The sequence below is a fragment of the Caretta caretta genome, chromosome 4 (genome assembly GCF_965140235.1).
Source record: "Caretta caretta isolate rCarCar2 chromosome 4, rCarCar1.hap1, whole genome shotgun sequence".
NCBI classification, from domain to species: domain Eukaryota; kingdom Metazoa; phylum Chordata; order Testudines; family Cheloniidae; genus Caretta; species Caretta caretta.
Window position 1 is genome coordinate 99,559,738 of NC_134209.1, and position 13,620 is coordinate 99,573,357.

At 43.9% G+C, this 13,620-nt stretch overlaps 1 protein-coding gene across 13 annotated transcripts in view; it reads right to left on the minus strand.

Moving 5' to 3' along the window:
- Positions 1-1,772: 1,772 nt before the first annotated feature.
- Positions 1,773-13,620, minus strand: part of EXOC1 (exocyst complex component 1) — a 57,519-nt gene continuing 45,671 nt past the window's right edge. For 7 of the 13 annotated variants that reach the window (XM_075127901.1, XM_075127902.1, XM_048848237.2 and 4 more), the window contains 5 exons: positions 12,700-12,883; positions 6,827-7,123; positions 4,804-5,003; positions 3,506-3,700; positions 1,773-2,483 (listed from right to left, as the gene is read on the minus strand). In XM_075127901.1, the coding sequence (XP_074984002.1) occupies positions 2,331-2,483; positions 3,506-3,700; positions 4,804-5,003; positions 6,827-7,123; positions 12,700-12,883 (1,029 nt within the window). In that variant the 3' untranslated portion in view covers positions 1,773-2,330. The remainder of the gene's footprint in view (positions 2,484-3,505; positions 3,701-4,803; positions 5,004-6,826; positions 7,124-12,699; positions 12,884-13,620) is intronic. The other 6 variants (XM_075127910.1, XM_075127908.1, XM_075127906.1 and 3 more) reach the window with 1 other exon arrangement.

Here is a 13,620-nt window from a genome sequence, read left to right on the forward strand (position 1 = left end):
TAACAAAGAAAATAACAGAACGCCACTAGCGGTCACCTTCAGCCCCCAACTAAAACCCCTCCAACGCATTATTAAGGATCTACAACCTATCCTAAAGGATGACCCAACACTCTCACAAGTCTTGGGAGACAGGCCAGTCCTTGCCTACAGACAGCCCCGCAATCTGAAGCAAATACTCACCAACAACCACATACCACACAACAGAACCACTAACCCAGGAACTTATCCTTGCAACAAAGCCCGTTGCCAATTGTGCCCACATATCTATTCAGGGGACACCATCACAGGGCCTAATAACATCAGCCACACTATCAGAGGCTCGTTCACCTGCACATCCACCAATGTGATATATGCCATCATGTGCCAGCAATGCCCCTCTGCCATGTACATCGGTCAAACTGGACAGTCTCTACGTAAAAGAATAAATGGACACAAATCAGATGTCAAGAATTATAACATTCATAAACCAGTCGGAGAACACTTCAATCTCTCTGGTCACGCAATCACAGACATGAAGGTCGCTATCTTAAAACAAAAAAACTTCAAATCCAGACTCCAGCGAGAAACTGCTGAATTGGAATTCATTTGCAAATTGGATACTATTAATTTAGGCTTAAATAGAGACTGGGAGTGGCTAAGTCATTATGCAAGGTAGCCTGTTTCTTCTTGTTTTTCCTACCCCCCCCCCCCCCCCCCCCCCAGATGTTCTGGTTTAACTTGGATTTAAACTTGGAGAGTGGTCAGTTTAGATGAGCTATTACCAGCAGGAGAGTGAGTTTGTGTGTGTATGGGGGTGGGGGGGATGTGAGAAAACCTTGATCTATGCAGGAAATAGCCCGACTTGATTATGCAAAGAGTTGTCACTTTGGATGGGCTAGCACCAGCAGGAGAGTGAATTTGTGTGGGGGGTGGAGGGTGAGAAAACCTGGATTTGTGCTGGAAATGGCCCACCTGTTGATCACTTTAGATAAGCTATTACCAGCAGGACAGTGGGGTGGGAGGAGGTATTGTTTCATATTCTCTGTGTGTATATAAAGTCTGCTGCAGTTTCCACGGTAAACATCTGATGAAGTGAGCTGTAGCTCACGAAAGCTCATGCTCAAATAAATTCGTTAGTCTCTAAGGTGCCACAAGTACTCCTTTTCTTTCAGTTAAGTCTGCAGCTTTGGGGCACATGGTTCAGACCCTGGGTCTGTGTTGAAGCAGACTGGCGTGTTTGGCTCAGCAAGACAGGGCGCTGGAGTCCCAAGCTGGCAGGGAAAGCAGGGGTAGAAGTAATCTTGGAACGTGAGTTGGCAACCCCAAGGGGGTTTCTGTGATCCCAACCCGTCATAGTAGTATTACAGTGCAAACAAAGAATTTTCAAAAATAGGTGCCTAATGTTAGCCTTTCAAGTCCATACTTGGGGACCTAAACAAATGGCCTTGTTTTCAAAGTGACTGCCATCCAGAAGCTCCCATTTGGGTACCTGAATACGAACTTGAGAACCTTGCAGTTTTGAAAATCTTTGCCCTTAAGATTTTGGAATTCATGCATTTTAAAAAAAAAGTTTTAGCTGTTTTTATGGTACTGTAGTAGCGCAGACTTTCTGCTTAACGTATGACTGAAGTTCAATCATGCTCTAGTAAATACCAATAAAACAGTAAATGTATGCTTAAAGGAAAATTATGTATTGTTTTCTGTCTTGTCTTGGGTACCTCATTTTGGACTTAAGATATTGCTGTTTTTGCGGTGAACAGCTGAAGAATTAATGAATACTCCAGAACAAGAAGTTTATAGGACATCATATTTGAAAGATTATTTTTACTTAAGATCAGAAGAGTTACAGCTACAGACAGTGACATTAATTCTCAAAACATGAATTTAGTTAGTACTTTCATTGACGAACTCCACATCTATATATTACAGCTTGAGGCAGAAAAAACCTAATTCTGTACAATCTTTTTAATGGTTACATAATTACCAGCATGCACAGTAGTAGTGTGAAGTCAGATGACTGTAGTGTCCTTTCAAGGTGCTAAGAATATACAAAGGTAATTGCTGTTAGCAAGAAAGAGTTACAATTGTAAAAAAAAACAGGGCACCAGTGGGAGAAAAATTAAATATTAAGTGTTTCATGAATTTAATGCTTTAAAACAGTGCTTCAACTGTGCAGGAAAGCAACACTGCTATTTAGGCATTTCATTCTGCATTGAAATATATCCCAAGATGGAAATATGACTAGACATTTATAGAACATTTAAGAATACATATGCTTCTTATTCCATCTTCTTAAAGCAAGTAACATTCATAGTACTTGATATTTTTCAAGCCTTTTCCCCTTGTAGAAGTTAGTGAGACTGTGCAATACTGGAGCAGTAGTCTAAGATGTCCTGGATAGTGAATTCCATGGTAACACCTGATCCAGGATAGCAACGAGCTATCAAGCCTTCAAAGTGTTTGTACTGGCGTATAAACTCATCTTGCATAGAATGCCATACAACCTGCCAAAGGAGGAATACAAACAAAAGTAAGTGACATTTTATTAAGACAAAATTCAGAAAAACAAGATTTTTGTTGCACAGAATTTCTGTAAGTCACCTTCTATGAACATTTATACAACTTCTACCAAGTCAAAATTACGAAGTAAAAGAAATTTTTGGGTTGTTTTTAAAAAATAATATTACATTGTGCTTTGTCTGTGCTAAATTGATAAAGGTTTAAATACAAAAATCTTGTGTAACTAACTGAGCAAAGAGGGTGAGATTTTACAAAATCCTCAGTACAGTGGCCTAATTCTGCTCCCTCTATAGTCAATGAAAGTTTTACTACTTATTTCAATGGGAACAAAATTAGGCTATCACTGACCACTTTTTTAAATCCCACTCATAGCACTGGAAGAGAATGCACTGAAAGTATTATTCTGCGCCAAAACATATGTATAGGAATAGACACATTTCCAGATCACACAAGTGGTCCATATAGTCTGATATACTATCTCCCACACTGGCCAGCACCAGACGTTTCAAGCTTGCAAGAAACCTAATAATGGACAATTATGGCATACTCTAAGGGAAGTTTCTTCCTAACTCCTGTTAGTGGTTGATTCAGTTTGTCAAAAGGAATAGAGGCAATTGGGGGTGAATACCCCTTTAACAAAACTCAACCCTCAAAACATTCCATTTTGAGGGACTCACGCAGGGCTCCAAAAAAACACTGATTTTCAGAAGAGTCCTGAAGCTCAAGGCGCTTCCCCCAAGTGGGAGTATGCAGAAACAACCCCCCAAAAGAAAGTTATGATGGCAAGGTACTAATTTACTGATGACATACTTCCCAGAATACAGAGCTGTAGTTTACATAGCATTCTTTTGGTGCAAGTGAAGATGCTAATATTCTCTCATTCCTGTGAAGTTTCATTTTAGAGAAGCAGACTAAAGGCTATTCTACAAAGTAGTAGAATGTTTGTACAGGCATTAAAACAATCGGAGATGTCAGATTATTCTTTATACAAATCAGATAGTTTTACCTGAAGTAAATTTTCTTCTTCACAAAGATGTTTGTCCACCTTCTTGTAGAGATTATCCAATCCCTTCTTCACTTCCTTACCAGGATATTCCTTTATAACTTTGCGAAGCTCTTGTTTATTGAAAGCCAGTTGGTAACTTACTTCCTCTTCTCTTATGCCCTGTGCCACACGAGCTTCAACACCCTCAAAGAAATGCTAAAATACAATTATAGTATTAATATAATCATAAACGTAGGGTAGTATATGTAAGTGGCAGAATATTGATCTGATGGCGCATCTTGTTTTCACATGACAAAAAACCTGAATCAAAGAAACAATATAAATTTACATTAGCTAAGGATCTGGTTCCACCCCACTAAACAGAGCAGCGTCCGCCACCACCGCACTAGAGCACTGGTTAAGTATTAACTCAGAAGGAAAAGTGTAACCACTTCTTGTAGCACCAGGGTTTTCCCTTGAAGTCTTCTGTCAAGTGCTGAGCCAGCCTAAAACTAACAAGATCATAGCCTGAAGAGAGATAGCAGTAGAGCCCTGGATGTCTAAAGCACAAAAAATAAAAGGCAATAGTGATGCATATGAACATGAGATCCTAAAATATGTATTCCTGAGAGGAGTGGGCCTACAAAAATGTATGTAGGGAACTTCATAGTTTAACTCACATTAGGTGACAAACAAGCATTTTAGATTTTTTAATATATCTATATATAAAGACATTTTATTAGGAGTAATTTCTCAACCATAAAAATTCATAATTTCCTAAAAAAATATAAAAACTACAATCCTAATTATAGCAAAAACATAATTAACAGTATCAAATACATTTGATATGCACAGCTGATATATCTTACAAGTCTCACTATGTTATCCAATTGAATAGCTCAGCTTAAAGCAAAATGTGCTGCCATATATATGGATCTGGTTCTGGCAATTAAAGGCGTATTAGGGTTTTTTTAAAAAGTAGTTTAGAAACAGGGTGATAATGCTTTTACCATCGGAGTGGGCAACAGCATCCCCAAGCTCCTAATTAGTGATGAAAGTTAGTGTTGGAAAAGAATCCCTGTCCACACATGAACATTTGGGTAAAAATTCTGCAATATATTAACAGTCAAGGAGATGTTAAAATCATTGTCCTGCGGGGAGATGAGAGCCCTTTGGAAGTCACCTGGGTTGGAAGTTAACAGAACAAGAAATGGCACATCCTCACATGCCTGGAGCTGTAAACTCAAAACGTGCAAATCAGTTTTTGGAGAAAGACAGCTGTATTCTGCATCAGAAATACAAGACCAAAAGATGCTTACATTTAATTTCTCAAGAGGCTGTCCCAATGAGTAGATGACATAAGACTGGAGATGATCAGTGTATTTCTGTTTAGCTTCTTTTTTTTCAGCCTCAAGACATGAGATTTTCAAACGAGAGAGAGTTGCAAAAATATGGTGGAAGTTCTCCATCATGACCACATCTCTGGGTGTTTTCTGGCTTTCATTTGCTACTTTCTCCACTAAAATCAGAATAGTAAAAAGATTCAACACAAACCTCTTTGATAATTAAAATGTCTAAATTATGGAAAAAAGAGAGCTTGTAAGATGAATGAGAAAGAGCCAATAAAAGGAACAATTCCAGAAAAGTGTCTTTGGCTTTCATGTCAAGAAGAGTCATTTGAAAAAATTTTAGAGCTCTTTAATTTTACAAAGATCCACAAACTACATTTCTCAAGGCAGATTACCTCCATGGGGAACCATGTGGGATAAAACAAACAAAAGTAAAATTTCCTAGTAAGTTGTATCCTTTTAAGCAGAGATGAGGATTCAAAATGATTACTTTTTTACTTGGCAAGTCTGCCAAAATGATTTCCATTGTTGAATAAGTGAGTACATGAGAATATTCAAAGTAGCACTTCACATTAGTCCTAAGACTACAGAGTTCCACTCCTTACATATAGAGTATAGACAGTAATTTTTACATATTATAAACCGATATGATACACTTATTTACATGACTGATCCTTTGTTTAGCAAAAAGTGATTTGTATACTTTGTAAACTTCCACAAACATAATTTATTGCCCTTTGAAGATATTTATGCATTGTAGCAAAACTTAAAAAAAAATTATACAAAAAAGTATTTATTCTAGGCTCCTTTTGCTGTTATTGAATATTTTTGTATGGTAATATGAGCTCTATTCTGCATATCCCAACTTTTCTTACCATGAACAATTTTTACTTAGGACATCAGTGTCTATTGCCAAAGTTATCTTGTTCTTCCAGTCTCTCTTTTTAAACAGGACTGCCCATAAAGGTGCCAGACTGATAACCTTGATGATGGAAGCACTCATTTGTCCACAGAACAGGCTAATGCTAATGTATATTTCTACATACTGCCCCATCATTGCTCCTCAACCTAGTTCTAGATCACCACTCTAAGTGTAGTAAAGTCTTTATGTCCATTTATCCATTAGCCTTTCCACTGAAACAATGAGGATGACATTTGTGATAGTAATTTTTGTAGCACGAATTCCTGTGCTCTAGAAAATTAACTGAGACCATCAATTCATTTCAGACACACAATAATAGTCATTAGGAAAATATCTTGCTGCCAATTTTAGTCTTCCTCTCTTCTATCCAAAGCATGGCAGCTACAGGTATCTTTCTAAGCAGCCTTGACCAACAAAACCCCTTACTGCATTCAGTTCAAACTCCTCACTTTATCTCTGCTGTTATTTTGTCTTAGAATCATCATCCTTCCTATCTCTTTTGTCTCTTTTTCCCCACTTGTAGCTTTGTGCTTTCTTTGAGGCTACTCCCAACTGGTTTGGAGCAGTCTGTGCCCTCTTTTCTGCTAAGTATCCTCTCTCTCTCTCCCCCTCCCTCTCTCAAATACCTTTTTAAAAAAGGACAGTTACCTTTTCCGTAACTGGTGTTCTTCGAGATGTGTTGCTCATGTCCATTTAACTTAGGCATGTATGCTCACCACAGGCACAGGTGCCGGACGTTTTTCCCTCAGAAGTATCCATAGGGACCAGCTCTGTTGCCCCCTGGAGTGGTGCACACATGCCAGGGTATATAAGGCGCCGCCGGTTCCCCCAACCCTCAGTTCCTTCTTGCCGGAAACTCTGACAGTGGGAAGGGAGGGCGGGTTGTGGAACGGACACGAACACCACATCTTGAAGAACACCAATTACCGAAAAGGTAACTGTCTTTTCTTCTTCGAGTGATTGCTCATGTCCATTCAACTTAGGTGACTCCCAAGCAGCATCCCCCAGAGGTGGGTAGGAGTTCACAAACATGTAGATTGCAATACAGCTCTGCTGAACCTAGTGTCATACCTGGCCTGCTGAGTGATGGGTGTAGTGGGCCGTGAACATGTGCACCAAGGTCCATGTTGTGGCTTGACAGATGTCCTGGATTGGGGAAGTGTGCCAGGAAGGCTGCCAAAGACGCCTGCGCTCTGGTCAAGTGGGCTCTGATGATCGGTGGTGGAGGGACTCCCTCCAACTCGTAGCTGGTCCGAATGCAAGAGATGATCCTGTCAGAAATCCTCTGTGTGGACACTGGGAGGCCCTTTATCCTATCAGCTGTAGAGATGAAAAGCTGAGTCGACTTACAGGAAGGTTTTGTCCGATCTAGGTAGAAAACCAGAGCCCTTCTTACATCCAAAACATGAAGGTGCCTGTGACGCTTTGTACCTCAGGGGTACACCTTACACACCCATGTTGATCTTTATAAAATGATTGTGTGGTATCCAATGCAAAGTTTGTCATGTTGGGTGTCTGAGCATGGTTATTATAGTGATGTTATAATTGTTACATGAAATGATAAACTATAACATTACTGTATGTGGTTATGAGGCTGAAAATGTATCCTCATGGCTTAAAATAAGCCCAGGCAAAAATTCTCCAAGAGCAGAGAGGCAGTTCACACCTCATCAGGGCAGGTATGGGACAAACCCAGCCCAGCCTCACAGGAACAAAGGATGCTGGCCTAGGCAGCAACAAAATAATCAGACTCTCAAGGGAGTCACTCCCTCCTCCTTTGGTCAGTCTGGAACTGCGATGAGGTAATCCTCACCTGACTCTGAAGGGGGGGGCAAAGCCAAAAGGAAAGAAAGGACATGATAAAAGGGAAACACATTTGCCATGGTCTCTCTCTCTCTCTCTTCCACCTATATCTACAGACACCACACCAAGCGACTGAAGCACTGATTAAAGGGGAGAGCCTGGCTGAAGAGCAACCAGACAGCCTGTGAGAAGCATCTAAGTTTGAAACAGCACTGAAAGTGTTAAGATCAGCTTAGAATGCATTTTGCTTTTATTTCATTTGACCAAATCTGACTTATAATCACTTAAAATCTATCTTTATAGTTAATAAATCTGTTTGGTTTGAAGCATGTCAGAGACTCACCTTGGGATAACAAGCCTCATACATATCAATCTCTTTGTTAAATTGACGAACTCATATAAGCTTGCAGCATCCAGCGGGCATAACTGGATACTGCAAGATGGAGGTTGCAAGGGTTGTGTCTGGGACCAGGGATATTGGCTAGTGTCATTCAGTTGCACAATCCAAGGAGCAGCTTACATGCCAGAGGCTGTGTGTGAACAGCCCAAGAGTGGGAGTTCTCACAGCAGAGCAGGATAAGGCTGGCTCCCAGAGTCAAGGATTGGAGTGACCTAGCAGATCACCGGCCCAGATAACACCAGAGGGGAATGTCACAGTGCCTTTCTTCACTATCTCATGCGGCTTAGGGCAGAACACCGGAAGGAAGATGTCCTGGCTCACGTGGAAAGCAGACACCACCTTGGGAAGGAAGGCTGGGTGGGGCCAGAGCTGGACCTTGTCCTTGTAGAAGACCATGTACGGTAGTTCTGAGGTCAGGGCTTACAGCTTGGAGACCCGCCTCGCCAACATCACCTCCACCAGGAAAGCTACCTTCCATGATAGGTGAGACAGGGAGCACAAGTCCAAAGGCTCAAAGGAAGGGCCCATGAGCCTGGACAGAACCAAGTGGAGATCCCACTGGGGCTGGGGACCAGACTTGATAAAGAGTCTCTCGAGGCCTCTAAGGAACCTGATCATCACATCATGGGAGAACACCATCTGTCCCTGGATTGGTACATGAAAGGCTGAAACAGCTGCCAGGTACACCCTGACAGAAGAGTGCACCAGGCCCTGGTTCCTTTAATGAAGCAGGTAGTCCAAGATGGACTGCACCAAAGAATGCGAAGGGGAGATGCCCCGTTCGGCTGCCCAGCGGGAGAACCTCGTCCACTTTGCCAGGTAGGTCTGCCTGATCAAGGGCTTTCTACTCTCGAGGAGGACCTTCTGGACCCCTTCCGAACAGGCTCGTACATCTGGGTTCAGCCACGCAACATCCATGCTGTGAGGTGGATGGACACAAGGTTGGGATGCAAGAGTTGGCTGTGATCTTGTGACAGCAGGTGTGGTCGGTTCGGCAGGGACTAGGGAGGGATCGCTGACCAGCTTGATAGTGTCCCAAACTAGTCCTGGCGAGGCCACCCCAGAGTGATTATGGTAACTTGCGCCTTGTCTCTCTTGATTTTTGCTAGGACCTTGCTGATGAGCAGAATCAGAGGGAACGCGTACATCAGGCTTCCTGCCCATGGCAGGAGGAAGGCATCGGAGAGGGAGCCCTTGCCCAGGCCCCATCAGGAGCAAAACCTGTGGCACCTTCTGTTCTGCCTGGTGGCAAACAAATCTACTGGGGGAGTTCCCCATCTCTGGGGGATCATGCCGGCTACTTCCGGGTGGAGCACCCACTCGTGGTAAAAGGAGAAGTCCCTGCTTCGGTGATCTGCTAGTGTGTTCCTGGCACCTGGAAGGTGACATGCTTCTAGATGGATTCCATAGTCGATCCTGAAGTCCCAAAGATGGAGTGCCTCTTGGCAGAGGGCCGAGGATTGTGTTCCACCTTGTTTGCTGATGTAGAACATCGAGGCAGTGTTGTCCCTGAGAACTCTGACCACTCTTCCTGACATGTGAGGTAGGAAGACCATGCACGCTCTGTGCACCACCCTGAACCTCTTTGATGTTTATGTGTAGCGTCGATTCCTCTGGGGACCACATACCTTGGGTCTGGAGGGTGCCAAGGTGCACCCCCCAGCCGAGAGCCGAGGCTTCCAAAACCAACTTGACTGACTGCGGAGTGCTGACGAAGGGAACTCCTTCCAGAACTTTCCTGGGGTCAGTCCACCAACACAGCGAGGTATCATCGCGGGGATGACAACGACCTTCTTCTTGACTGGGAGTAGACCATCGCCAGCCATTGCTGCAGAGATCACATCCGGAGCCTGGCGTGACACACCACATATGTGCACGCTGCCATGTGACCTAGGAGGCACAGGCAAACCCTGGCCGTAGTAAAGGGAAACTCGGAGACTTCCATGAGATCCATCAGTGCCCTGAATCTCTCCAGCAGCAGGAACGCCCTGGCACAGGTCAAGTCGAGCACCGCTCCGATGAACTTTATCCTCTGTACCGGAACTAACGTGGATTTTTTTGTCGTTCACCAACAGGCCAAGGCAATGGCAAGTGACTAACAGCATCACGACATCTCTTTGGACCTGGGACCTGGCTCTGCCCTTGACTAGCCAGTCATCGAGGTATGGGTAGATCTAGGCACCCACCACTGACATACACTTGGTAAATATCCATGCTGTTGCTAAGCCAAATGGGAGGACCGCAAACTGATAGTGGTTGGGACCTACCATAAACTGGAGGAAGTGTCTGTGTCCCTTGAAGATGGGGATGTGAAAGTACGCATCTTTCAGATCCAGGGCAGCATACCAGTCTCCCGGATCCAGGGAAGGGACAATGGAGGCCAAGGAGACCGTGAAGAACTTCAGCTTTGCTAGGAAGCGATTTGGGTCTCGCAGGTCCAGGATAGGTCGTAGACCGCCTTAGGATTAAAATGTAGCAGGAATAGAACCTCTTGTTCCTGAACTCTGGAGAAACAATCTCCACCACACCTACCTGCAGTAACCCCTCTACCTCCTGCACGAGGAGACTCTCGTGAGAAGGATCGCTGAAGAGGGATGGGGAGGGAGGGTGGGAAGGAGGGGTAGAAAGCAACATACAGGCCCAGCGTTTTAAGGGTCGTGCAGGAGTCCTTTAGGCCATGGAGCTTATTGTCCGTCTGTTCCGCAAACAGGGCTTGCCCATCGAAGGGAAGGTTTTGCATTGAGTGCTGAGCTTCTGTGGACAAGCCAAAGAGTAGCAGCCAGGATGCCCAGTGCACGGTGACGGCTAAGGCCATGGTTCGGGCGGCAGCATCCACTGCATCCGACGCCGCCTGGAGCGTTGCCCTGTCCGCAGTCGTGCCCTCCTCCATAATAGCCCGGAACTCCTTCCTACAAACCTCAGAAAGAGAGCCCTCAAACTTGGACATGGTTTGCTACATGTTAAAAACACAGCATCCCAGGAGGGCTTGATGGTTGGCCACCCTCAACTGGAGGCTAGAGGACGAATAAAGCTTATGCCCAAACAAATCTAGTCTCTTGGAGTCTTTGTTCTTAGGGGTAACTCCGGGTTGACCTTGTCACTCCCTGTGGTTAACCGCTTCTACCACTAGGGAGTTGGGAGCAGGATGGGTGTACAGGTACTCGTGGCCTTTGGATAGCACGAAGTACATGAGCTCCGCCCTCTTGGAGATAGGTGGCAGTGAGGAGGGAGTTTGGGTCCTCCACAACCATTGGTGGCCCGGTGGCTTGCTCCCCTGGTCCCTCTTGGACCCCCACAGGTTCCATGGGTACCACGCTGCCAACCACTGTGCCTGTGGCCACAGGACCAGTTTTGGTGCAGACAATGTAGCCGGTACCGCCAATAACAAAGCTTATCCCGCTGTCAGCAAACCTCACTCTGAACCAGGGCTGGATCCTGAGCGGTCACTCCCAGGTGACCAGGACGGAGCAGACTAGTGGCTCTGTCCCAGCCGTTGCTGGTCATTCCGCCTGGAGTCCGATCTAGAGCGGGGTCGTAGGGACCAGTGGTGCTCGACAGATCCATGACAGCTTGGAGCCAGCGATCTACATCTTGCACTTGACAAGCAGTACTAGGATGAGAAGCGGGACTGGGAGTCGGAGAGGGCCCAGTGCCGGGAAGCGCCTGCACATGGTGATGCCCTCCTAGGGGATCGGTGACGGTCCAAGGAATGGTACCATTGATCCCTCGACGGGTCCCTGGAGTGGTACTTCTGCCGATTGTGCATGCCTCCAAAGGTCTGCGCCCGGTGGTCAGCGAGCTGCACCTCAAGCCTCTCTGCTCATGTCCAAGGATCAAATAGGGCGGCGCAGCAACGGGGGAATGGTGGAGTGGGAACCGTGGAGGTCCGAATGTGGGTTTACCCTGTGACCGGGGAACCGCAGGAGCCGGTGTGGGCGGCTATGGATACTGCTGAGGGAAAAACTTCCGGCACCGGTGCATGTGGCGAACACACACACCTAAGCTGAATGGACAGCAATCACTTGAAGAAGAATGCACTTCGGTGAATCCTTTCTATCCTGATGATCTCACCAATGTTACCGCCACATCTCAGTATTTAATTGCAGTCTCCAAGCTCCTTCTTTACAGCCTTTAAGAAGGTGAATATTTTTGTTTTTAAAAGCTTTTAGTAGCTTCACTCAGTAACAGAATATATATACAGATATAGAAGTTAAAAATTCATATACAGTTTAAGACAAAATATTGAATATTTGTCTCCTACCTCCCATGCAGAACCCTGAACACTGGTCATAGCAGGGAAATTGCTTTTCAAATAGTCTGCTTTAAGCATTAAAAATGTACCTATGTTTTAAGTTCACTTAACACATACTATTATGTTACTGATTTCAGTCATTAACATTTTTTAAAAATGATGATGATGCCCAAAATTTCAGTCCAGGTTTGGCGTCAAAGGCTTATGACAAGATGTTATAGCAAATGCTCTTTTCAAATTTTTGGGACTAGATGCCCAATAGTGCTGGCATCTGGATCTGTCTATGGTGGGAAATATGCTTAATCTGCAGAATAAATATTTTCTACCAAATTGCTGTTCTGCATTCTCCACTGGCCAGTTTATGGAAAGCTATTATTGTTAGTTTCAGGGGGACTATATTTTCTGCCCTCCCAAACAGAGAGAAAAAGTACATCAAGCAGACAAAGAGTGAGTTTGTGGAAGTATGCGGGGCACTGCAATAGACCTTACCATTGATGAAAACACTTCTTATAAGTTTTATGTAAGCTTTATCTAAATCTCCTCGACGCTCTGCATTTTTGAAAATAGATTCAGCCAGTGCTGCAAATTCTTCAAATTCAGCAACAAATGTAAGGATCCCAACTTTACTCTTCTTTGATATCTTTACCTCCTCCATCTGTTTTATTTGATTACTCTTAAGTTAAAAACAAAAAGGTTAATTAGTCCACAATATTTTTTCTGAAACTTGGCCTGAGAAAAGAAATGAGAAAAATACTCAAACACATTGAAAAAAATCAGTAAGTTCATTCACACAAGACTTGAATAATTTTCCTTTTACCTTTATGATATGTTTTTAAGTCTTTTTACCCAAACAAACCTTTAATAAATCAGAGTGACGCACTAAGAAGGAATTTATGAGTATACCAAATCTTTGCGCTTTTATTTTCCTTCCTTTTCGTTTACCTTTTCAGCTTGGAAAAGAGACGGCTAAGGGGAGATATGACTCAGGTCTATAAAATCATGACTGGTATAGAGAAAGTAGATTAGGAAGTGTTGTTTACTACTTCTCATAACACAAGAACTAGGGGTCACCAAATGAAATCAATAGGCAGCAGGTTTAAAACAAACAAAAGGAAGCATTTCTTCACACAACGCACAGTCAACCTGTGGAACTCCTTGCCAGAGGATGTTGTGAAGGCCAAGACCATAACAGGGTTCAAAAAAGAACTAGCTAAATTCATGGAGGATAGGACCTATTAGCCAGGATGGACAGGAATGGTGTCCTTAGCCTCTGTTTGCCAGAAGCTGGGAATGAGCGACTGAGGATGATGGATCACTTTATGATTACCTGTTCTGTTCCTTTCCTCTGGGGCACCTGGCACTGGCTACTGTCAGAAGACAGGATACTGGGCTAGATGGAACTTTGGTCTG